This window comes from Myotis daubentonii, chromosome 9 (assembly GCF_963259705.1).
Source record: "Myotis daubentonii chromosome 9, mMyoDau2.1, whole genome shotgun sequence".
In the NCBI taxonomy this organism is placed as follows: domain Eukaryota; kingdom Metazoa; phylum Chordata; class Mammalia; order Chiroptera; family Vespertilionidae; genus Myotis; species Myotis daubentonii.
In genome coordinates, this window is record NC_081848.1 from 18352189 (window position 1) to 18380076 (window position 27888).

A 27888-nucleotide genomic window follows, 5' to 3' on the forward strand; every position below is an offset into this window, starting at 1 on the left:
AAGTGTTTAGCACATTCCTCTAACATGTATCATCTGTCTCCATTAAGAAAGCATTTTATACACCCATCTTGAGGTATTTCCTAGGAATCCCAGGCAGGTTTATCGGGAAATCTGAAAGTGCTACATTGGTAGGATTTGGGCATTGATTTAAAAAATGACTTTAAAACATAAAAATAATAAATCTTTTCAAATGTACAGTAATGATGACATTTGACTTTAGTCTATTATCAAAGTTACATTTAAAAAAAAATATTTTATTGGTTTTTTTTAATAATATATTTTATTGATTTTTCACAGAGAGGAAGGGAGAGGGACAGAGAGTTAGAAACATCGATGAGAGAGAAACACCGATCAGCTGCCTCCCGCACATCTCCCACTGGGGATGTGCCTGCAACCCAGGCACATGCCCTTGACTGGAATCGAACCCGGGACCCTTCAGTCCGCAGGCCGATGCTCTATCCACTGAGCCAAACCGGTTAGGGCCAAAGTTACATTTTTAAAAAGCATACATAACTGGGTTAATTGATTTTGCTTAAATTACATCAGAGCTTGTGATTTTTAATTTTCCTAAACACTCTTTGGTGTCAAGTTATTTTTGATTTATCACAGAGTATACTTTCCTGACTTTATTGTTGCTTTAAGATTCAGCAATCTTGTGGGTCATTGTTAATAAGCTACTACTACAAAATTTAATGTCTTCATATAAATAAATCTGGTTAAAGGAGAAATACCACTTTTCTATCCCCAAGTCCTTATTTTCTAATGTCTAACAAAAATCACTAATATTTACCTGTCAGTATGTAGATCTATTTTATACAGCTCCAAGCATACATCAAAAGGCTGTTAAATCAATACTCTATAAGCATAACACTTAAAAAAAATTTTGAAATATATTTTTATTGCCGAAACCGGTTTGGCTCAGTGGATAGAGTGTGGGCCTGCGGACTCAAGGATCCCAGGTTCGATTCCGGTCAAGGGCATGTAACTTGGTTGCGGGCACATCCCCAGTAGGAGATGTGCAGGAGGCAGCAGATCGATGTTTCTCTCTCATCGATGTTTCTAACTCTCTATCTCTCCCTTCCTCTCTGTAAAAAATTAATAAAATATATGTTTAAAAAATAAATAAATAAATATATTTTTATTGATTTCAGAGAGGAAGAGAGAAGGAGAGATAGAATCATCAATGATGAGAGAGAGAATCATTGATCGGCTGCCTCCTGCATGCCCTCAATCAGGGATGGAGCCCACAACTCGGGCATGTGCCCTTGACCAGAATTGAACCCAGGACCCTTTTGTCTGCAGGTTGATGCTCTATCTACTCAGTCAAACAAGCTAGGGTAAGCATAACACATTTAATAGAACTTCTAAAGTGCAATCATCTCAAATTGAATTTAATAAAATAGGGTTTATACACATATCATTACATATTTTAATGGAAAGTAAAATAGAACCATTCTTACTGAATTATTCAAAATTCCTTCTATTTTTCTCTCAAATTCTTTTCAGTCATTTATTTGCCAATTAAATGGACAGAGAATATAAATTAATCTTCTTTAAAGGATCTAGTTAAGTCTTGCCTTTAGAACCCTTTCCAGTGTACCTTTATTTGTACTTACTAGTAGAATTTGGGCATTCACAAACTACAGGTCTCCAGTCCAGCAATAAAATCCATCCTTTCAACCTCATGTCTTGGAAAATGACTTCTAAAACCAAAGTATACTGATCATTTTGGCTGAACAGAATTATTAGACTGAATAAAAGAAATAGAATTTCTTAAAATCTTAGAATTGGAGTGAAACTTGAAAGATCATTCAGTCGAGCCAAATATTAAAAAGTAGGTCTGGAGAGTCTACAGAAAAATGACAGTATTTTATTACTATGACATTCAATCCAAAGAATTTCAACACCATGTAGAAATCCATTATTTATTTTTAAAGTTAAATGTCCACTGAAATGAAAGACAACAATCTCAAGCGTGTAATTCAGAGTAAAATGAGGTATTTACTATATCGATCTATCAATAGCCTCAACTTGATTTGGTAGTTAAGCCATTTGTATTTGTGAACAAACTTAGAATCCACACTTGAATTTTCATATATATTTAACAGCTTACTCTTATTTTAAAACTTTTGCTGACTCGTTTTCTTTTTTACACTGTTTCAGTTTTACTTTTTTTTTTTAAAATATATTTTATTGATTTTTTACAGAGAGGAAGGGAGAGAGATAGAGAGCTAGAAACATCGATGAGAGAGAAACATCAATCAGCTGCCTCCTGCACATCCCCCACTGGGGATGTGCCCGCAACCCAGGTACATGCCCTTGACCGGAATCGAACCTGGGACCCTTCAGTCCGCAGGCCGACGCTCTATCCACTGAGCCAAACCGGTTTCGGCTTCAGTTTTACTTTTAAAAAACTTTTTGGTTTCACTAAATCTTTAATGGTTTTATTGATTTCAGAAAGAGAGGAAGGGAGAGGGAGAGAGAAAAATCGATGGATTGCCTCCAGTAAGCACCCAACCCGAATGTGCAATACCTGGATGGAATCGACTGGTAACCTTTTGGTGCACGGGACAATGTTCAATCGAGTTACACGGGTCAGGGCTCTTCCTTTCTTAACTGATCATACTGTCTGACCTTCCCATTAAAGAAAATGATCTCTAGTGTCCTTGTGAAATACTCTTTCTTCTTTAAGGTACAGTGTTCATTTTATCATATACAAAATCTCTTTAAGCAAACATCATCCCCACACCCATCACCTTCTATAGAAAGAGTTCTCCAGTATGTTTACTGATATTTTAAAACAGTGACTCCACTGCATTAACAGATCTTATCCCATCTGTTTTCTGAGGCTTTACTCTGTCACTTACCCTAACCCTAGTCACATGTAGACTAAGAGCATGGGCTCTGGAACCCCACTACCAGAGTCTGAATCCTGGCTTCTACCATTTAAAAGCTGTGTTATTCGGGGAAAGTTACTCAAGCTTTCTCATATGTAAAGTGAGCCTAATAACAACACTTAACTTAAATGGCTATTATGAGAATTAAATAAGATAGTACAAAATAAACTTAGCAGAATGCCAGGCATATAAATACACTTATTATTTAACTAGAGGGCCCAGTGCATGAAATTCATGCACTGGGGGGGGGGAGGGGGCGCGCGCGCGCGCTCACCCTGGCCTGAACCCTCTGGCAGTCCAGGGCCCCTCGCTCCTTACTGCTCGGCTCACTGCTCCTTAGCTCTGCCGGGAGAGAAGCTCCCACTACCGCCGCTGTGCTCACTAGCTATGAGCCGGGCTTCTGGCTCAGCGGCGCTCTCCCTGTGGGAGCACACTGACCACCAGGGGGTAGCTCCTGTATTGAGCGTCTGCCCCCGGTGGTCAATGCATGTCAGAGCAATCAGTCGTTCCACCATTTGGTCAATTTGCCTGTTACCCTTTTATTATATACAATTTAAAAGCCCAAGCGACTGTTATGACTGGTCGACCAAACAACAGGTCGCTATGATGTGCACTGACTACCAGGGGACAGACGCTCAACACAGGGGCTGCCTCCTGGTGGTCAGTGCTCTCCAATAGCCAACCTCCACAGTCCCTCCCACCGCCAGCTGGCCCCAATTGGCCCCGATTGCCAGTCAGGCCAAGGGCCCCCCCCCCCCCCACCTGTGCACGAATTGGTGCATCGGGCCTCTAGTCTGGTATATAAATGTCTAATCACTCTGTTGTACATATGAAACTAGTATAACATTTTATGCCATCTGTAAATACATTAATTTAAAAAATACACCTGTTAAGCATGCCTACTAATTTATATGCAGTATATAATAAACACATTTCATATTTTACAATTAAAATTTAGAGTGGAAATAAAATATGCAAATATTCTAAAACCAATTTGATATATACATTCGATTTTGAACATAAATTTGAATAAAGATTTCCATTTCCATTGACCATTACCATTAGAAAATTTAATAGGAAAAAAACACCCAATGTTCCAAAAAGAATAATAATTAAGCATTCTAGATGCAAAATGCCTACTCTTCCAATAGGAGAGTAGGAGTTATTTGTTACTAATTTCTTAGGTATACTTTTAGATGGAGCATGACAAAAATGAATAATCTCAATCATCTTCTTTGAGCTATAAATACAACTTGTATTTGGAAATCTGATAATTAAAAAGAAAAGCTTCCAAGAAAAAATATTAGTTAATAAATACTTGCATAATTTTTGCTTTTAAATTTTTAAAATTTAAATGTCACACAGATTCTGAGAATAAGTAAATGAATTCTTATTAAAATAAATTAAAATGGAAGATTTAAGGAATGAATCTTATTTCAAGAGTTTATGTAAACAAAATTTATAACAAGAAAATCTCATTCATGAACCTTGTCTACATGTACATTTTCAGCTTTTAACTCTTTTTAAAAATATATATATTTTTATTGATTTCAGAGAGGAATGAAGAGGAAGAGAAACATCAATGACGAGAGAGAATCATTGATCAGCTGCCTCCTGCATGCCCCACACTGGAGATCGAGCCCACAACCTGGACATGTGCCCCGACAGGAATCAAACCATGACCTCCTGGTTCACTGAGGTGGACACTCAACCACTGAGCCAGGCCGGCTGGGCTGTTTTTTAACTCATTAGAAATGTGTTTAACCCACCAAAAGGAAGAGAAGAGTGTGACGGAACAGTGGAAACATTCCAACACACTGGCATCATCTTCAGGGGCAAAGACATTTCAAATTCTGCACACTCTAAGGTCAAGGAATCCTCCTGTCAACCAACTGCACCACCCTCCCCACTTCCATCAATCCCTTTCCAAAGGCTGCTGCTGCTAAGAAAATCTATAGTGTAGCTATAATATTAAGTTGGTCAGTTTGTTGGATAGGGAAGATGTATGAGCTATGAAGATACATCGGTGAGAACTGCCAATTACTGTTGCCATCTGTGCCTTAAACCAGGGCACTAAGCAAAGGGGACAAAGTGTGGGAGGCAGAGGAGTGGTCAGAAATCCAGCCCAAATGCCTCAGTCCCTGATGCTAGGCATGGGGTTGCATCTGCCCAGAGGAAGGGCCATCTTTTTCTAATACACACAAAGATGCATAATGGAGTAGCTATGAACTTGAGCCCATATAACAAAGGAGAAAAAAAGCTAACAGTATCTAACTTACTAGGGAAAAAGGAAATAAGCCTTTACTTACTACCTATTAATGTATTGTAATAATAGTTTTATATATACTGTATCATTTCGTTTAATACCTTCCTCTCTATTAGAAGGGGCAATGTCATTCCTCATTATGTAGATGAGAAAAACAGCAGATTTAAGTAACTTGCCAAATAAGAGGCAAAAAAAAATAAATTTATACTCAGATTTATCTCCTATGAAAAAGATGGAAACATGCTCAATAACACATACTAGACCTAAGAAAAATGCCTTGGGGTTTATAAGTTACTATCTTCCAGTTAATCTCAAGATAGAACAAATATCTGCTTTAAAAGGTAGGGGGTTAGGAACACCAAAACTTGGTTTACAATCCAAACCACAAAAGGAAGGGGGAAACCTTCAACTTTAAGACCACAGACACAAGCATGTCAAAGTTAACCAAACTAGGAATTTGAGATACTCACTTCAGAATTAAAACTGTAAAATCTGTTGTCTTTTAGACATCAGCCACTTTACGTATTAATGACTAAACAATGCTTTGGCATATACACAGTATGTTACTTTGAAATAAGTAAGTCTCCCCTGTGAAACTGGATGGAAAATAACCATCACCCACGATCCAGTTTTCTTAGAAGAATAATTACTATTTTCCACAGAAAGTTTTACCAATGCACCAGCATTATTCAGTGTGGTCTAATTACAGCGTCTGACTCACCTGAGGCCGAGTTCATCATATTCTGCTGCACTGGTGGACTGGTGGGGGCTGTAACATTGATCTGGGTGAGCATAGCCTTCCTGGGATCCTGCCATGTTGTTGTCTGATCGATGTGACTGAGATAAAAACAAACAAAAACCAGTGCATTAGATAACAAATACCAGGTCCTAAGAAGAACAATGCCACTTATCAAAATAGGGTACATTATATGGGCTAATAGGCAAAGATGTCTAAACTAGCTCTGCAAAAGCATATAGTCATGACATCTCATTGCTCCTACCCTTTCCTCTGCAACCTTTCTCTATCCTTCTATTTTTTTATCCTTATATCACCCAACTTTCACTTCTTAGATCTTACAAGTGCAGGATTTGAAAAATCTATACCTGAAACTTTAAGTGAAGGGAAACCATTTTCACTTAGTAGACAATTATTACCCACTTCTAATTTAAACATAAACTGTGATTTACAAAGTAATCTGTAACAGTGGTCATATGACTAAAACCCAAAATTTTCAAGGGATTCATCCACATTTTTTCTCCTAAACTAAGAATGCCAATTAATTTTTAGACCTAAAACCTTTTAGGTAAAACACAAAAATATTGTCTTATTGTAATATATATATACATATATATATATACCAAAGCCAAAATTAAATTAAAATGTCATATACGTAAGTTTTTATTGTTTCCTGTTGACTGTTTTTTGCTTAAACAAAACATATCAACATTTTCTACGTGCATTTAACTTACTGCAAAATATCTTAGGCATATGCATATAGATTTCTTCACCTATAACACTGGGATGAAACCAGCTAAAGATTCCATGAAATATAATACTACAAGGCATTTGGCACAGTATCTGGTAAATGAGCATTCAATAAATAATAGTCTCCTTCTTCTAGCAAATGTTTCAGTGAAACAACTAAAAATACAATATACATGAAACTACTGTTATCCTGAAGAAAAAAAAAAGCCAGAGAAGTACTCAAAGAGTTATGCCAGGTTCTCTTCTGTGTAATTTATAAAAGTAAAAACTTGAAAGCCAGCTAACATCTAATGATAGGGATTGGTTAAATAAATATTGTTTAATATAATGGATTATAATGCAGCTATTGAAAATATTTTAGAAGAATATTTAATAACATGGAAACTATTCATACAGCTTTTTAAAGTAGGCTGTAAAACAGTATGTACAGTATGAGGCTTACTAGGGCATTGGTGGTTCAGAGGTAGAATTCTCGCCTGCCAGTATGAGGCTTACTGTTTAAATATATGTATGCAGTGAAAACATATGGGAAGGATAGTCATCAAAATGTAACTTTATTTCTAGATGGCAAAATTACAGAACTCTGCTTTGCTAGATTTTCCTATTACTAAACAACCAGGAACTCATAGTATTTTTGAAACTGGTCAGGGGGAATGGCTAGAAATAAGACATTTTAAAAAAGTAACACTCCCAAATTATTTTTTGTATGGCTGTTTAAATATCAAATCTGGGTTCTCTCTTCTTGAATAATCCCATGATAAATTCCCATGTAAATGGTTAGGAAATGACACCCTGTCATTTACTTTCCTAACATGGAATTAGGATGCTATCTTCATCAATAACATTATCAAAGCACAATAAAAAAGGATCATAGACTCTGGCTAGAATGGACCAAAAGTATTATCTACTGGAGATAGGAAAATTCCTTTAGGTCCTAAGCAAGCAGGAAGGGGATGAAAGCAGGGAGGTAACAATTTGGGAGATGTGTACACTCAGGAATAAGTGTCAATTTGGCACTTCTTTTTGTCCACTGGTCATACATGCTTTTTAGCAGTAGACCTAGCATTTGTTTAGGTCTAGACAATACAGGCAAAACCTTACTCAAGTCTTGCTATGTAACCCCCTCATTCCAAAAGATCGAGCCCTTATCAAGCCCAGTAAGAGCTTATTCCTCTTCCTTTGCAATTCTCTATATGAGATACCAAACAAATTAAACCATAAAATGTTCTCTAGATCTACAGTGCTTCCTTCTCATGCTTATAGATGATAAGCAACACACATATGGTAATTAATATAGTCATGCTCAAGGAAAGAAATTTAAAATCTACAAAATTTAGAAAAAATATTTCTCACTGCCTATTCCTTAGGGGCTCTTAAATGTCAATGAACCTTATGCCACTGCCTATTCCTTGTCTCCAGTACTTTTAAAAATCCCTAATATCTGTGAGGGATAAAGAAGAAGAGGAGGTGTACTACAAGCAAGTTTATGATCTGCTGAAGATTTTTGAGCTGGGTTTCTCAAAAAACTAACCAGTTGTAGAAATCATATAAATCTATTTATAACTAGATAGAGTTCCATCTGAGTTAGGAAGACCCCTTCTGAATCACACGCATCTTCCCCAATATTGGAGCCAACCCATAAAGATATTCTTAAGGCTTCTTTCTCCTTTAAATAAATTAGGGTTTTTAATATAATGCATAGTATACGGTGAATGTATAGTTTTACTGCTCTCAAAAGATCAGTCATTTTGCTGAAATGATGTAAGTACAAATGGGAAAATTCCTCCTCCTGAAAAAGCTGTTGAACCTCACTTAAGAGTTTCCTAGAGCTGTAGTACTGTGTTACCTCAGCCAATGTTCCACTTATTTTGAAAAATCACAACTCTCTATGGAATAAAGATGCCATTATCTAAACTGTCCATCTACAAAAGCATGTGACTATTTAGATTCTAAGAAAATGTGAAATAAAATTAACTTTAGTATCTTTGTCTTTACTTAATCTATGAAATTAAATTATGAAAAATACTATTTTATCCTAATGTAAGTCAATTTGCAACAGCATACCCCAAAATACCCAGCTTTCCATTTTACCACAAGAACAAGAATCTTTATAAAAACATTTCATGCCACAAAAAAGCATTTTTGCTAAGACCAAATAAACAGTTTGCCAGGCTTGCTCTTCCCCAGATATCTGCATGGAACCTTCCTTTACCTCCTTCTGGTCTTTACTCAAAAGTCATGTTCTTAGAAGGCCTTCCCTGGTCATGTTATCTAAAACCCATCCTATCTGAAGTTCCAAGAATATAGGGACTTTTATTCATATTATTAGCTACTGAATCTTCAACAATTATAGGAGTGCTTGACGTATTTGTCAATGAATTAATGAATTTTTTTGCCCTAAGAACAAACTTTCTCCTTAAGTCACTGAAGCTCTACTCACCTTTAAAAAAAATAATAATAAAATGAAATTATAGGTAAGGATTATAGATCCACTAGAATTAGCAATAAGGAGATTATTGGTGACTCTGGCAAGATAGTGTCAGTGGCATAACGAGGGTATAGTAAATACGAGGTGAGGAAGCAGACAACTTAAGTGTACGGGGAAGGAAGCAAAAATGCAACTGGATGAATATGAGTTTTTGCTTTTTCAAGAGGAAGAGACACACATGTTTAAATGTAAATAGAAACAGAATAGCTGAACATGTGCTAAGGGATCACTGAAGAGATACAGTCATACATCCACCGGTGGGAAGAAACATAATGTAGACATTGCTTCCATTGTAAAAGGAAGTGAGAAAAGATAGGACAGAAGCAAATAATTTCACTGGCTAGTGAAAATTGAGTGATTTCTGATATAATTTCTACTCTCTTAACAAGGGATATAACATTAAGATGATTATCGAGGCTGGCATTATTGGTATCCCTCTTATGCACACAGAAAATTGAGGAATTTGCACAAGGACATATATACATCCAGTTCAAAAAAGAACTGCATCTCATATCCAAGAATTCTAAAAACAATTTCTGTATAAGACATATCTGAAAAGCATGGTACTAAAACATATAAATTCTTTGTAATATATATTGGATAACAAATATATTTCATAAATACTAAAAAGGGCACGGCCAGCATGGCTCAGTGGTTGAGCGCTGACCTATGAACAAAGAGGTCATGGTTCAATTCCCGGGCAGGACACATGCTGGGGTTTCAAGCTCAATCCTTAGTAGGGGGCGTGCAGGAGGCAGCCAATCGATGATTCTCTCTCATAACTGATGTTTCTGTCCCTCTCCTTCTCCCTTTGTCTCTGAAATCAATAAAAATATGTTTTTTAAAAATACTAAGAGGGAATAGAGTAAAAAGGCATGGGTATTGAACATTTAATAAAAGATAAAGAATATTACAAAATACTTTTGCAAATCAATTTTATCAACACTATAAAATCAACAACTATATAAGCTTAGATGAACCTCTGATTCTTTTAAAACATCTGCTACATTTCTTGACACTCCTGTTCTTCCTCAGGTAATCTTTTCCCTAACTGTCCCACGAAACACCTAATTTCTACCTAATCTTTTAAAACCCAGACCTCTGCTTTTTAGAAGCCTCCTCTGTGGAATAGTAAGAAAAATAAGGAAGACATGGATTCAAATCCCAGTTCTGCCCATGATAATCTGGGTTGTACAGGCAGGTCATTTTATCAGTCTGCTTTATCTTTAGTAAAATTTGACTCATTTATTTACTTCCTTCCCAGATTTGTGAGGATTAAATTCAGTAACATTTATAAAAACAACTAGTACTATGGTTCCTGATACACACAAAATGCCCTCAAATATTTTTCCTGACGTCTTTCCTGTGCCAAGTCCAATATTTAAAATAGGAAACACACAGACAAATAAAAAATGAAATGAAATAAAATAGGAAACACTACCTGGTGAATGGCTGGGCCAAGTCAAGAAAATGTGTAAGAATGAGATTTGAGTTCAGCTTTCACCTTATAGGTGATAAAGAGATACAGTAGGTAGATACTACAGGTGGAAACTGAAATGATAAAAAAATGTTCCTTCTGAACCATTAGATCAACTTTCACAGAACTATCAGCTGAGGGTAAGAATAAACTAGAAGAGGAATCATGGAAGTATAGAGATACTGGCTTTTAGGGAAAGCACAGCAAAAAAATTTAGGAATAAAAGAATAATCTTATTCCTATAACCAAATTCTTAAAATATTCATTATTTAAAATCTCTTCATACAATATTTTTTAAATTAAGACAATCAACTCTGTCAATTTAAACCAAGGCAAAGAAAGAGCAGTATTTCTTATGTACCAGCCAAGGTCCATCCCAACAAATTCTAACAATGCTCTTCAAATTCTTGGCTATGTTGTATTACTAAATACTGAATTCATTACCCTTATTTAAGGAAAACTAATTAACATAATGGGAAATGGGTTTTATAACGATAGAAAAATATTGATGACTTTCTTGTATCTATCCTCAACATTTAAGATTAACTTTAAGCTGCTCATTAGTGAAAGCATTAGAAAACTAAGTTAATGTCATTTAGTAAAATAATTTTAATGATTAACATTCTCATTGATACTGTGATAAAGTTTAGAAACCTCAAGGAATAAATAACTACCAATTCCCTTCTATCTTGTTCCTCAAGAGTGTGGGCCTCCAGCACATTAACTCCTGGGAGGGAGTTGGTTAGAAATGCAAAAACCTCGGGTTTCCAACCGAACCCACTGACAGAGAATCTGCAGCTTAACAAGCTCCACAGAGATGTGTGTGCACATTCAGGTTTGAGAAGCCGTGCCTACTACTGTGAGACTTGACCACCAACACTGAGTTTTAAGGATGACTAATGCCTAGAGGGTAAATATTTTGTTTACATCTCAGACTTCAAGAAAGCAAAACCAACCCGCAGTAAAAATTCAAAGTTTAATCTGCATCATTACTGCAGAAGGGTACACTGAAATCCACCAGCTACCGATGTACCACAGTAAGTACCGCTTACATCGCAATGACACAGCCTTCTCACTCCTTGTTACATCACTGGTGACAGTTTACTCCTTTATGCTTACTTTTAATTAAAAAAACAAAACAAAGAGCACTGCAGTCTTTCAAAAATTGATTTGATATTGTACTAACACATTTTTATTCAGAGCAGTAATTTTCAACCTTTTTCATCTCATGGCACACATAAATTAGTAAAATTCTGTGGCACACCACAAAATGTATTTTTTGCCAATCTGGAAAAAAAAAAGGGGATAATTTTGATAAATTCACACCGAAGGCTATTGTTACATTGGCTGCTGTCATTTGTTTATTTGACAATTTAAGAGCTCAGTGCCCCTGACTAAATAGTCAGGTAGGGAATGTTTTAAAAATACTAGCGGCACACTGGTTGAAATCGCTGATTTAAGATCAATGGTTATCAATTTAGAACCGGGGGTGGTGGGGGGGTGAGGTGGGGGGGGGAGGATGCATTTATGGTGATTACAGTCCTACAAACATTTAATAAGGAGACAGTACTGAATGTTAGATTTCTGGCAATGCAGTACATGATCTTCCACAACTCTGGAATGTCTTGCCAGGTATCCATGTAGAAAAAAAGCCACATTTACACACATGTTTTGCACAATTGTAATTATTTAAAATTGTTTTCTGGAAGGCAATCAATTATACTTAGCTTTGTTTGGAAATCTGTTAATCATATTTTCTTTTTTGATAATCACATCAATTTTAGTTACCAACTCAACACACTTGGTCTTTATTTAAAACTGTTATGTTTAAAAAAAAACACAAAAAACAAAAAAACTGTTATGTTAAAAAAAAAACTGTCATGTTCATGGCAATTATAGGTATAGATGCAGGCAAGTGACTATTATAGCTTATCATATAGTCACGCCCAAGCATTTATATATTAATGTACATATTATTTTACCACAAATTATTTCTCCTCCACATTACACCGACTGATATAATGATCGTTAAAATTATGTATGTAGTTACATTATATATGGGTTTCATTTTGCAATGAACACTTTCCAAAACGTTTTTTACTAAAAGGGGCCGATGGGACTGACAAGGTTAAAAACCACTGCAATAAGTAACCATAAACTACGAATAGAGAAGGTTTTTTATAGTACAGATCTAATGTCTTCCATCAGAACATGAGGTTAAAGATCTCACGCTCTCCCTTCTTATCCTTTCTATATTTAATACATGAACACAGTGCTTTATAAGTAAATGCTCAATAACCATTTGATAAATCAAAAGCTTATTCTACTGGATTATCACAAGTTGTTATAAACTTAAGCCTAACCATATTATATATATATAGTTTATACCCCTTTTGAAAATGTTCTTCTTCTAAACTGTAAAGTCTACGTCTCACAAAAACCCAGCAGTGTGGTCTTAAATTGTTTGTACCTGTGCACAGCTACCTAACAACTAGTGCTTTCCAACTCTGCCAAGATTTTGTTGATGTCAGAATGCACAAATTAGCTGTTGGCAAGGATGTGGAGAAAGGGGAACCCTTGTACATTGCTGGTGGGAATGTAGCCACTGTGGAAAATATGGAGTTTCCTCAAAAAATAAAAATGGAACTCCCATTTGACCCAGTGTTCCCACTTGTAGGAATATAGCCTAAGAAATAAGAAACACCAGTTAGAAAGAATATATACGCCCCTATGTTCACAGCAGCACAATTTACAATAGCTAAGATTTGGAAACAGCCCAAGTGCCCATCAGCAGATGAGTGGATAAAAAAGCTGTTGTACATTTATGCAATGGAATACTATGCAGCTATAAAAAAAGAACTCTTACCATTGGCAACAGCATGGGTGGACCTGGAGAGTATTATGCTAAGCGAAATTAGCCAGTCAGGGAAAGACAAGTATCACATGATCTCACTCATATGTGGAATCTAATGAACAAAATAAACTGATGAACAAAATAGATCCAGAGACATGGAACAGACTGTGGGATTTCAGAGGAAAGGCTGGGTAGGGCAGGTGGGTGGGAAGAGAGCAACCAAAGAACATGTATGCACATATGCATAACCCATGGACACAGATAATAGGGTGGTGAAGGCCTGGGGTAGGGGGCGGGGGCGGGCTAGAAGGGGTAAATGGGGGGAAAAGAGGGACATATGTAATACTTTCAACAATAAAGATTCTCTTTTTAAAAAGAATTTAACAATATAATCTAATAACTATATAAACAAACTTCAAAAAAAATACATCTGACAAGTGTTTAATCTAACACACATTTTAGACTTTCTTCATTGTGCTGCGGTAAGAAAAAAACAAAAACAAAACAAATATTTTGGCAAGAGTGACCTGCTTAAACTATGATAAAATGTATCACTGTGAACTCATCTTTTCTAATATAACTATTAAGGAACTCGTTAGAAATTCCTAATTTCCTCCAATAAAGGTGAACAAAGATGACTGCTTTTAAGCTAAAGACATCTTGGCAACCAAATCACCACCATGCCCGAAGAAAGTTAGAAAATGTTTACTTAAGTATATGTAAGATCACTAAAGCTAACTAAAGGATTGCTTTATTTTAAAAAGTTGTCTTCACACATCTATTTTGTATTATTCCTGGTTTTCCAGTTTTAAGCTTAAAACTGGAAAACCAGGAATAATACAAAATAGATGTGTGGAACATTTTAATTTAAAAACTTCTGTTACTGCTGTCAGGCCCTCAAAATATTATGATGGCAGGGCTTGTTCTAAAATTTAGAAGAGTGGGCAGTCAGCCCAGATTTATTGCTTACTTATCAAGCCCATGTTTGTTGTGCAAGTGTTATTTATAGAGTCACATGCTAGAGGCTGTACCCTGGGGCTAGCTGAACCTACACGCCTAATTGACTCTAGGAACAATGATACATTGTTCAATCTAATCCTTCTATGAGCTGCAGTTCCTAAGCCACAACCATATGCTTTTTATGTTTGTATATGTCTACGCTGGACTATTTTTAGAACCCTCAAAAGTTTCACATACTATAATTTCTTGATAAGGATGAGAACACTCACAAATGTTGCCTCTATGAAAACAGTTTTAATATTACTAGAAATCAAAATCTTAAATTGAAATTTAAATAATTGGGCTATCACTCAAAGCTATTAAAACATGGGTCAAAATTATGAACCAAGTATGGGCAGAAACATATAAAAGCAAACATGACAACTGACTATACTCTACAAATGGTACACCCCACTGCAATTTGACCCTACACCACTCTTAGGTTGAATAAAATTCACATTTGCCTACAAGTATGAAATCAATTTAAAGACAATTACACCATGTTGCCAAATAAGAGTGACATGCTCATACTAAAAATCTCCCCTTGGAAATGGTTATTCCCTAGGAAATAAAATCTGTGAGTGGTGGGGAGTGGGGGGTGGGGGGTGAAGATAAGGAACAAATGTGTTCAGTACCAACTCTGACCTCATATGCCATGACATGATTTAGGCCTGAGGCCCTCATCCAAGCACAAAGACGGGAGACAGGTTTAGGCAGCCACACAAAGCTATAATCAACTTTCTGTGTCTCATCAGACACCAGCAGCTTCCAAATAAGGAACTGTTGAGTGTGTTGGCTCATGTGTCTACTGTGAGGAAATCACATTTAGTTCAAAACCTGGAACCATATTCATTGCATATTTATGGCTACATTCAAGTTTTCAACTGTGATCAATGCAACAAGGCTTCAGTAACCCAAAATATTAATATAGGACAAGTCTAACACCTGGGAAACAGTTCCCAAATGGTAAATCGCCAGGAAGGCATCAAGAAAATCCATAACAAACACTTTTAAGCAAAGTAGGCAAATGGCCCCACTAGAACAAAACACATATGGAACTTTTAACATAAACTGTCAGCATCCTCTATCCCTGCCATTTTGATTAAATTGATATTTAAATTAAAGAATCTTATATACTTTCTCTTTAATTATCACTTTAAACAATAGTTTGATAACACTGTAGAATGTCTTCAATCATCTAAAAATATTCATATTGAAATTAGAAAAATAACTTGAGGTTAAGACCTCAAAATCTATAAGTTAACTTCTATATATTCTATACTGCATTTTCAGAATAATGTGGCAAAACGGGTGTAGGGTTCTTTCATCATAGCCAAGTAGTCATCTACCTTTCTTTCATCCATTAAACGTATTTTTGAATGGTCATGCCATGCTGGTAATTTTTTTTAAAGAAAAATGAATACTAGGTACTCATCCAAAACAGGCTTACCTTATTAGGTAAGGCGGGCTTACATAGAACACTCTCAGTAGTCTATCAAAATTAATTTCTAGCATACAGATTAAATGTCTCCCTCCCTCCGTCTTCTCTGAACTTAACATTCAGTAAGAGAGATGTATGTACACCTGAAACTTACATGCCAATTTTACCTCAATTTTTTTTTTAAAAAAAAGTCATTTTGCAGATCCTCCAGTTCACTAGAATCAGAACAGTTGTTCAGGATGAAAACTAGGATTTAAAGTGCTTCTTATAAGTTATAACTGAAATGTGAACCTGTCAGTGAAAATACAGTTTTCTTCTTTGAATCTTTCAAGTTAAATAACTATGAAATTCAATTATACTATGACATATATTAACACCTTTTTGAATGAGTTTTTTATGGATATGGATAGAAAATGTGACAAATGGTCATAGTCATGGTCATTAAAAGGAAATTAATAAAAGGTTAGATCCTCAATTTTACAGGAGATATTCCCCCCAAGGAGTGGTTTCATAAGTTTCTAGTTCTGAGGGTTTGTTTGTTTTATTTTAAAGGAATTCTTAAGTATGAAGAGGACATTCCTCTACTCTGATTAAAATGCCAATATCCACCAGCTCACTGAGAACAAATCCAAGCTCTAGGAATCTAAAACGCTAATGAAAAGGCAGGCTGTTCACTAGATTGGGAGTTTCCCTGAAAGTTTCTATGAAATTCTATTTTGATAAAAATTATTAATAACTGAAAAAGGTTCCCCACAGGAGAAACTTAATTTTATTATCTATGGAACTAATTTTGTTAATCTTCTAATTCACATATAATGTACATATAGAAAATAACAGATTCTTTAACATAGTATTGGATTTTAAGATGAGAAAGCTGAAATACCTAAACTATAAAATAAAGATTATTTCTTTGTATCTTAAAAAAGCAATTCCACATAAGAATTTTCATAAAATGTTATGTCCACTACAACGCTGGTGGGAAGGAGCAGCGGCTGAATGGCAATAATGTCTGCCTATTATGAATCACTCGTATCTGTGAAATGGTGGAAAGTTTTTGTCACTATTGCTCAAGACCTGACATAATGGAGCTGCTGGACAAAGACAAATTAGTAAAATGGCTTCAGGGATAGACCAGACTAGGCTTAACTGGAATGCCTCAGTCTGTAAAGGTGAAGTTCAAGTGGAGATGTGGAAGGAAGATTCTGAAGTTCTCAAAACATGAAAATCACTTCACACCCGAAGGAAAATTTTGGCCATCAATCAGTATTTCATGTCTCCATGCCCTTGGTCTCATAGTATCCTGGCTTCAATTCCTTTTCCCCTCTCTCCTGTCAAAAGCCTTTGAGGCCAGCCAGCTCAAATGTCTTTTCCTAGGAAGAGTTCCTGAGCTCTCCCCCCACCTCCACTCAGCCCCTAAAGATCCAACTGTCCCCTCCTGTTTTCATGAAAATGTCTGCAGAGTTACCACTATACCATGTCTTTAAACCCACAACAGACTGTAAGTTCACTAAGGCTCAGTACTCTCCAAACATAGTATACATTCATAACGTTTTAAGGAACAGAGGACATTCATGGAATCTTGTGGATTTATGAAGCTCTATGGAAGTGTGAGGCATTGTGGGGAGGGGGGCAGGAGTACTATACCACCATAACCAATATTAAGGCAGAGAATAAATCTAAGAATCTGAGTTAGTAGTAGGCCAAACTCTGATTCTATCATATGAATCATTTCAGATGCATAAATTGAAGTGGAAACACCTGTGTTAAGAGTTTTTATGTGCTCGGCCAACTGGCAGCAGGTAGAAGACCCAGTATTAGAAGAGCTCAAGATCTCAGAATTACTTGATCCAACATACTCATGTTACAGATTAGGAAAATGGCAAACTAAAGGAAAACTGACTTTTTCTTCTATAATCAAAGAAGTCCACATAAGCAATATATGATGGATTCTGTGGTTGGGGAAGGTGAGAAAGAATAGTTAAAAAAACAAACAGACAACCCCTGCCTCTCAATTCAAGCAATCTCCAAATCATAATAAAGTACTAGAAAACCATCAACATAAGGCCACATAAAAGACCCAAATCTGCACAGCAAAAGAAACAAATGAAAAGACAACTTATAGAATAGAAAAAATATTTGCAAACTATATATTTAATAAGTTAATGTCCAAAATATACAGGAAACTCATACAACTCAATAGCAAAAAATCAAATAATCCAATTTTAAAAAATGGGCGAAGGACCTAACAGGTATTTGTCCCAAGAATATATACAAATGGCTAACAGGTACATGAAAAGTTGCTCAACATCACTAATTATCAAGGAAATGCAAATGAAAATCACCTCACACTTGGTAGAATGGCTAGCATAAAAAAGACAAGGAATAAATACTGCCCAGGATATGGAAAAAAAAAGGGAACCCTTGTTTGTTTGGACACTGGTGGGATTGTAAATTAGTGCAGTCACTGAGGAAAACAGTATGGAGGTTCCTCAAGAAATTAAAAATAGAAGACCATATGATCCAGCAATTCCACTTTTGGGTATTCATCCAAAGAAAACAAAAACAATAATTAGAAAAATATATGCATCTCACCCCCATGTTCGTGGCAACATTATTTACAATAGCCAAGATATGGAAACAACCAGTGTCCATCTATGTATAAATGGAAAAAGAAGTTGTGGCATAGGTTTCTCCAACTATCCAAAGTGCAGTGTTTCTACAAAATCTTCTGTAAGCTGAAATGGCCCAAAGTGAAGAATATACTACTGTACTAGTGTGAGACCTGAAGATGTGAAATGTGAACAGTCAGAAAGCAGGGGATAGTCAATAAAATATTATTTACCCATTAAAACAAACAAACAAAAAAACGAGGAAACCCTGCCATTGAGACAACACTGGATGAACCTTGAGGGCATAATGCTAAATGAAATATGCCACAGCAAAAAAGACAAATACTGTGTGATCTCACTTATATGAGGAATCTTAAAAAGAAAATAAGAAAAAAAAGCCAACTCCTAGTAAAAGATCAGTAGAAAAAGATCAGATTTGTGGTAATCAGGGGCAGGGGTAGCGGGAGAAAGCAATTGTATTAATGCGGTCAAAAGGTACAAACTTCCAGTTATAAGATACATGAGTACTAGGAATGTAATGTACAGCATGATGACTATAGTTAACACTGCTGTATGATACATATGAAAGCTGTTGAGAGTAAATTCTAAGAGTTCTCATCACAAGGATATAAAATCTGTATTTAAAATATATAGAAGATGCATTATATTCCCAGATGGGCTGTTAAACTCTACCTTTAATCATCCAAATACAGCACAACTTACTTCTTTTTTTTTTTTTTTTTAAATATATTTTATTGATTTTTTACAGAGAGGAAGGGAGAGAGATAGAGAGTTAGAAACATCGATGATGAGAGAAACATCGATCAGCTGCCTCCTGCACATCTCCTACTGGGGATGTGCCCGCAACCCAGGTACATGCCCTTGACCGGAATCGAACCTGGGACCCTTCAGTCCACAGGCCGACGCTCTATCCACTGAGCCAAACCGGTTTCGGCCAACTTACTTCTACTTATTGAAGAATGCCCTAAAATTATATTCAGATCATTCAGTTATGTTCCAGGCATTACCTGAATCTTTTCAATCAATAACTGGTGGTTAACACAAAAAGAGATTTGCTAAAATCAAAGGGCAAATTTACACAATATAGTACCATGTGTGCACTAGAAATAAAATTGTGGACCATCTGACCAATTGTGTCATTTTATAGATGAGAATGGACAGTCATTTAAGTAAGTGCAATGGGACTATAACATTTTCTGACTCACAGAGTAGCATGACTTCCTTAGACAACACCCAAACTGATCTCTTAAATCAAGGAGCTTGGTCTAGAGAGGCCAGAATGAAAGGTACCCAGGCAGTGCCTACCTGTCAAACAACTGCTAACATCGAGGTCACTGGTAGAAACAGTATCTACAACTGCTTTTGATGCTAATGACTCAGAGGTTGAAAAACAACTCACAACAAAGCCATTTCATCACCATCTTGCAGCTCTTCTTTAGCCAGGTGCTGGATGTTTACTGAACACTGATTGTGAACCAGATTAAATGAGAATACTTCCCTTATTCAGGACATCAATAAAGATGTACCCTCCAAGTTACTTCACAGATAAATGAAGGAACCTCTTCATTTGGACTCTGAGTGTTTGGTGTTTATTTACTATTATTATATGTAATCCCCTGCCTTAAATTACAGGGAAAATATGTAGAAGTTACACTAAGGTCTCTTCTTTTTAGTCCTGAACACACAGCTGTGTTCATAAGACTCCAGTTAAGTGTGTTGTGAAACACTGCTTATACAGGGTGAATGCTACTCTTGATCCTGTAAATTCAATTCTCCCTCATTCTGTAGATGACAGAATTGAGACTCATGATGGTCACTCAATCACATTTAAGTGGCTGGTAGAGGCAGAATTAGAATTCAGATCTCCTGTCAATCAGCTTCTCTTTCCACAACTCCAACTCTCTCCCATACCAACCCCCCTGCCCAAAACTAACCCCAAGGCAAACAATATTATCTGAGCTACAGTTCATTTAAAACACTTACTGTACATCTACTAAGTACCAAGTGCTGCTGACATCAAAATAAGTAAGACATAATCCCTGACCTGGAGAAGTTCCCTTTTAATAGAAAATGTCCACAAAGATAAAATTTTAATTAAAAAATGACATGGGGCCTAGCCAGTTTTGCTCAGTCATAGAGCATTAGCCCGTGGACTCAAGGGTCTCGGGTTCGAGTCCGGTCAAGGGAACGTACCTCAGTTGCATGCTTGATCCCTGGCCCTGGTTGGGCACGTGTGGGAGGCAACCAATCGATGTGACTCTCTCACATTGATGTTCCCTCTCTCTGTCTCTCCCCCTTCCATTCTCTCTAAAAATCAATGGAAAAAAGTATCTTTGGGCGAGAATTAACAAAACAAAACAAAAAAAGATACGGAGGCTCACAATGTTTATGGAAAAGTTCTTTCTTGGTCCAACCTACGAATAGAGAGGACACACAGAAGAGATAACCTCTGACCCTAGTGCTGAAGAAACTATAAAATTAGCTAGCTGAAGAGACTGGAAAAGCATTCCACAACATGGGGGAAGCATGGACTAACTAAATCACAGGTGTGATTTTTGTCCAATTAGAGCTGAAGTAGATTTCAATTAAACAAACCCCTCTGGCTGAAAATGATTTCATGTGGTTCTATCAATCAAATGTCTCCAAACATTAGCAAATGCCCCAGGAAGAGAAAGAGGACAAACTAATCCTGGTTAAAAAGTACTGCTGTAATCCTAAGAATAAAGATCATGTTCTACTCATCTATGCACCTCTAGCTTTTAAGATTCCTTATATGTGCAATAATGTTACTTTGGCTAAGCTATCTTTCTTAATTGTATTACTAACATATTATCATTTAATAGATATTAGGCATAATATGTATATGTAAAACAAATATACATTAGTGTTTTGTAATATATAATTATACATAAATATATATAACAAATAGTAAGCATATATATGGAAGAATTAAAAATATAAGAATAGATCCAGGAATACATAAATCAGCAGAATAAGGGTGGCTACGTGTCTAAAGAGTATACACAACATCTATAATAGTAAGAACTGACATGCTTCAATTTCCATTACTTCAGGAGATTAGAAAACAATAATGATCTTTTTTTTAAAATATATTTTATTGATTTTTCACAGAGAGGAAGGGAGAGAGATAGAGAGAGTCAGAAACATCGATCGGCTGCCTCTTGCACATCCCCCACCCGGGATGTGCCCACAACCCAGGTACATGCCCTTGACCGGAATCGAACCCGGGACCTCTCAGTCCGCAGGCTGACACTCTATCCACTGAGCCAAACCGGTTTCGGCAATGATCTTAATACTTACTTATAAAAATGACATGCTACAACTTTAATTCCAAATTTAGAAGTCCCTGTTATCTCTGTGTGGCAGAAACACTAATCACCAAAACAAAAATCCCCAAATGCTTCCCCCCACACTTCCTATGCCGTCCAGTGAGGAGGGATCTAGTGACTCAATCTTGCCAAACGGCTATGAGAAGTTCTGTTTCATTTTCAGACCAAAGTATAGAATGGTATGAATTTTCCGTGTTTCTCTTCCCTTTGTATGATGACAACAAAAGAAATGTTTGGCAGGTCCTCAAAAACTTAAGCATAAAATTACCATATGATCCAGCAATTTCACTTCTAGATATATACCCAAAGGAACCGGACCCAGGGACTCAAACAGATACACAAATATCAACATTCATAGCAGTATTATCCACAATAGCGAAAAGGTGGAAAAAACCCAAGTGTCCATCAACATAAATAGGTAAATAAAATGTGATATAAAAATTCAATGGAATATTATTAAGCCATAACAGGAATGAAAGTCTGATATATAAAAGAATATTATAATACTAGTGCCCCGGTGCATGGAAAGGAAATTAATAAGAGGGTGGTCATGGGTGGGACTGGGCGAGACAGGCCAGATGGACATGCCCTGGAGCCAATCTCCCGGATCCCTACCCACTCCCCCTGGCTGGGCCGCCTCAGCTCGAAGGGCGAAGGGCGTCTGTGAAGTGAGCAGGGTCCTTCCGGCAGGTGGGGTCTCTTGGCCTGGCATGTGGGGATCGGACCAAAACCAGCTCTCTGACATCCCTGGAGGAGTCCCGGATTGTGAGAGGGCAGTCCTCAGGTGATGCACCTGGGAATCAGGCTCCCTCCTCTCTGGTTCCCGGGTGTGTCACCTGAGAACTGAGGCTGCCAAGTCACTGCAGCTCAGCAGCTCCTGCTCTGTCTGCCCCTGGTGGTCAGAGGGCATCATATCTACCGGCTGGTCGGACAGACAGTTGCTTAGCCTTTTATACACTTGTATATAGAAGATTCTAATTTTATTAAGTACCTAAAAAGGCAAATTCATAGAGACAGAAAGCAGAATAAAGGTTTCCCCCAGCAGCTGGGGGAAAGGAAAGAATGAAGAGTTACTGTTTCATGTAATAAAGAATTTCTATTTGAGATGACAAATTCTGGAAGTGGATATTGGTGATGGTTGTGTAATACTGAGAATGTACTTACTGCCATTAAATGTACACTTAAAGGCGGTTAAATGGTAAATTTCATGGTATGTATGAACCTTATGTATCACAATTTTTAAAAATTTAAGGTAAAAAGTTAATCATGCAGACTATTTGATGTTCCTTTTCCTTCACAGCCTATGACCAGACGAAAAACCTTCTAAATGTGTTATTGAACCACATCTTCAATCCTGTCTTCCAAGAACTGTAACCACCTTGAACTGAAAGTAACCTACAGACCCGGAAATATGAAAAGAAAATCAAGATGACTTAACAAATCCACTTGATACCACTGGCAGATATAGGCCTTGGCAGCTACAAACAAGTATGACAAGCAAATAAGGCAGGACAAATTCTCTAGCTACAAAACTAAAAAGGCGGAACAATGAGATATATTCTATTTAGGTAAAAGTTTCAGGCTCATTAAACATCCCCAAAGAGGCATACTTTTAACTGACTATGAAAATAGATTTAGGCACAAGTCAAAGCTGTGCAGGGTGAAAGATTGGGTTTATTGTTCTATAACAATCTCACATAATCATAAAAATCAAGTAAACAGCCCCTAAATGGAATCCTAAGCCATTAACGGTGGTAAACATTAAAGAGTCTATGTAGATTAAAAATGTTTGATAATTTCATCAAGATAAAGAAAATAAAAATTTACATTGTGATTACAACTACACAACCACTGTTTTCATAAGGAAATGTTGAACTCCCCCCCCCCCCAAAAAATCTGCATGTGTAAGAATTTTTCAACTTTTAAGTTTTGTTAACATGCTTAATGTTATGAAATAAAAATATTTTAGGGATTAACACATCTATGAGTCCAGTATACATGGTATTTTTTAATTACTGCAGGCCGTGAAAAATTATACAGACATTATGGGCACTACAAAATAAATATAAGACAGAACCCCTACTCTCTTGAGGATGCCATCTAAAGGAAGAAAGAGTTGAATAAACTATTAGATAACCAATTAAATTATTTAACTCGGGCTTAACTTGAAAACTAAAGCTATTTGTCATTAGATTTTATATTTCAACACTCTGCCATTAAGTCATCATTTAAAAAATTCTCAAAATACTGGCTGGCGATAGTTCTGCTAGCCGAAGATAAAAAAAATCCTGGGACTTCTTGTTAGACAAAAGACAAGGGACACTAAAATTACACTCCTAATTGCAGTAGAAAGAAGGAGGCACACTGCTTGCAATCTCTTAGAAAATAACAGTAGAGGGTTAAAAAAATGAAATGTAAAGAAAATGAGTGTGTATTCTCAGGTCTGTAAGCTTTAATGGAAAGATTCAAGAGATCTCTCTGGCACTGACGAGCTGGTCCCATGGCTATCTTCTCACTTCATGTATAACAACTTGCCCTGTTTATTTAGCCTCGAGAAGTTGTATGCACACGTCCTCCTCAGGACCATCTTGATAGTGAAATACACCCCCCCCAATAATGTATATTCTTTCATTTATGCAATTAGTCAATGAATGTTCCTGAGCACCAACTATGCGTGAAGTCATCATGCATGGTGATGGGGTACAAAGTAAGGGAGACCCAACCCCTAATCTGAGTCCCATGTCTCAGTAGAACAAGGGCGGAAATAAATTTAGTATTTTAAATCCTTTATAATAAAAGCCTAATATGTTAAGTGTCTGGTCGACTGGTCGGCCATTCAACCAATCAAAGCGTAATATTCTAATGATATGCTAAGGCCACTCAACCGCTCACTATGATGTGCACTGACCACCAGGGGACAGAAATGCTTCGACTGGTAGGTTAACTTGCTGCTGGGGTCCGGGCAATTGGGACTGAGCAAGATGGGCCAGACATGCCCTGGAGCCCTCGCTTGTCCCTCCCCGGCCCTAATCATACACCAGTGGGGTCCCTCGGCCTGGCCTGTGCCCTCTAGCAATCCGGGACCCCTCAGGGAATGTCGGAGAGCTGGTTTTGGCCCGATCCTGCAGGCCAGGCTAAGGGACCCCACTGGTGCACAAATTCATGCACCGGGCCTCAAGTACTGCAAATAAAAGTAATCATTTTAACTTTCCCAAACAAATTCTTTCCACTTTCCATGATCGTAAAAGTAATATTAAATCATTTACATACCCTTACATACCCAGCAATAACAAGTCTGGTTAATAATTTCACATCTAGTGGAAAATAGTATGGAGCTTCCTAAAAAAATTAAAAATGGAGCTCCCATTTGACCCAGTGATTCCACTTCTAGGAATATATCCCAAGAAATCAGAAACACCAATCAGAAAGGATATATGCACTCCTATGTTCATAGCAGCACAATTTACAATAGCTAAGATTCGGAAACAGTGTAAGTGCCCATCGGCAGATGAGTGGATTAGAAGACTGTGGTACAGCTATACAATGGAATACTATGCTCAAAATATATAGCCAAATAGTAACAATGTGCAGTGAGATTATGGGTAATTTATTTGTTCTTTTGACATTTCTGTATTTTCTAATACCCCACCCACATTAAATCTCCATTACTTGTGCAATAAAAAAATATAATTTGTATTTGTTTTAAAAAATAGATTGATATGATCAGGAACTGCAGAAGATGAGTAAAGAATTTAAGATGTTCATGTGCTATCCAGAGAAGAGTATAAGATAGTACTTTAAGAGGAGAAACTAAGATGGCGGCATAGATAAACACCGGGAAATTGCCGCCTCCCACAACAATTGAAAAATACCGCAAAGGACAGAGCGGACATCATCCAGAACAACAGGAAGGCTGGCTGAGTGTAAATTCTACAACTAGAAGGAAAGAAAAGCACACTGAGAGCCAGAGGAGCTGCGGAGGTGAAGTGCAGAGGTACGGCGGCTTGAGCGCGCGCAGAAAGGGGGTGGCACCTGAGGACGCGGCTGTCTTTTTGAATCACAAGCTCCCGAATGCTCTGAACTCCGGTTCCAGGAAGTCTCTGGGGATCCAGGACTCATACGGGGAGAGGCTGGACTGTCGGGCAGCGGGCGAACTTGAGAGCGGCTTTCCCTCAGAGGTGCTTGCAGCCTTTACCGGGACACTGAGACGCGCGACTCCGGGCGCGGAGAATCAGCCATAGCTGCTTGCTTCGCCCTTTGACTCCCTGAGACCCCGCCCCACCCAGGCTGCGGCAGAGGCTTTTGCATGTGAATGTACCTAACTGCAGCCGAGCCAGGCAGACCCGGAACTTCCAAGAGAAGGCCCAAGGCCCCGCAGCGGCTTGCATTGCTTCACAGCTGAGCCTCTTCGTGGCTCCTGCTGTGTGGCCTCAGGCAGAGGCTGAATTAGCACCTCCTTAGATCCAGGAGCCACTGTACCCAGTGGTCAGAGGGGGACCATCCAGATTGCAACTCCTCAGATCCATAAGGGACACACTCAGGGAGCAGACTCAGTGAGCACCAAAGCCCCACTGAAGCAAGTCTTGCCCCAGAAGGGTGTCTTCAGCACAGAAGTTCTCCCACTTCAGACACAGCTGATTCTCACAGCCAATTGGCCTGGAGGTCAATTCCTCCCAGTGATCCTACAACAACCAAGGCACCAAGAGTGCACCAAGAGTGTCCACCTCAGGTAACTGGGGAAGCTGAGCCACTGGGCCCTACAGGACAACTGGCGCGCAGGGCCACTCTATCAACACAGGGAAGCAGCCAAAATGCGGAGACAAAGAAACAGGTCACAAATGGCAGAAATGGAGGAAAGCAAATGACAGGATATAGAGTTCAAGGCCATGTTTATAAGGTTTTTCAAGAATTTTATGGAAACCGCCGATAAATTTAATGAATCCCTCAATAAGTATAGTGAGACCATGGAGGACATGAAAAAGGACCAACTAGAAATTAAGCATACACTGACTGAAATAAAGAATAATTTACAGAGATCCAACAGCAGACAAGAGGATCCCAAGAATCAAGTCAAAGATTTGAAATACAAAGAAACAAAAAATACCCAACCGAAAAAGAAAAAAGAAAAGAGATTCAAAAAATATGAAGATAGTGTAAGGAACCTCTGGGACAACTTCAAGCGTACCAACATCAGAATTATAGGGGTACCAGAAGGAGAGAGAGGGCAAGATATTGAAAACCTTTTTGAAGAAATAATGACAGAAAACTTCCCCTACCTGGTGAAAGAAATGGACTTACAAGTCCAGGAAGCGCAGAGAACCCCAAACAAAAGGAATCCAAAGAGGACCACACCAAGACACATCACAATTAAAATGCCAAGAGCAAAAGATAAAGAGAGAATCTTAAAAGCAGCAAGAGAAAGACAGTCAGTTACCTACAAGGGAGTACCCATTCGACTGTCAGCTGATTTCTCAACAGAAACTTTGCAGGCCAGAAGAGAGTGGCAAGAAATATTCAAAGTGATGAATAGCAAGAACCTGCAACCAAGATTACTTTATCCAGCAAAGCTATCATTCAGAATAGAAGGTCAGATAAAGAGCTTCACGGATAAGAAAAAGCTAAAGGAGTTCATCACCACCAAACCAGCATTATATGAAATGCTGAAAGGTATTCTTTAAGAAGAGGAAGAAGAAAAAGGAACTCTTACCATTTGCCACAGCATGGATGGAACTGGAGAGCGGATAAATACCACAGGATCTCACTCATTTGTGGAATATAATGAACAACATAAACTGATGAACAAGGACTGATCCAGAGACGGAGAGGCATTGATTGGATTGTCAGGCCTTGGAGGGAAGGTAGGGGAGGGGAGGGGTAAGGGGGAAAGATCAACCAAAGGACTTATATGCAAGCATATAGGCCTAACCAATGGACACGGACAACGGGGAGGTGATGGCATGAGCGGGGGTGGGGGGAAGGAGGGGGGTAAGGTGGGGACAA

The 27888-nt window shown here is 37.6% G+C and overlaps 1 protein-coding gene across 14 annotated transcripts in view; it reads right to left on the reverse strand.

Moving 5' to 3' along the window:
- The window catches only part of YAP1 (Yes1 associated transcriptional regulator), a 121317-nt gene that overhangs the window by 58345 nt on the left and 35084 nt on the right, over positions 1-27888 (reverse strand). For all 14 annotated transcript variants that reach the window (XM_059708057.1, XM_059708058.1, XM_059708067.1 and 11 more), the window contains exon 3: positions 5885-6000. In XM_059708057.1, the coding sequence (XP_059564040.1) occupies positions 5885-6000 (116 nt within the window). The remainder of the gene's footprint in view (positions 1-5884; positions 6001-27888) is intronic.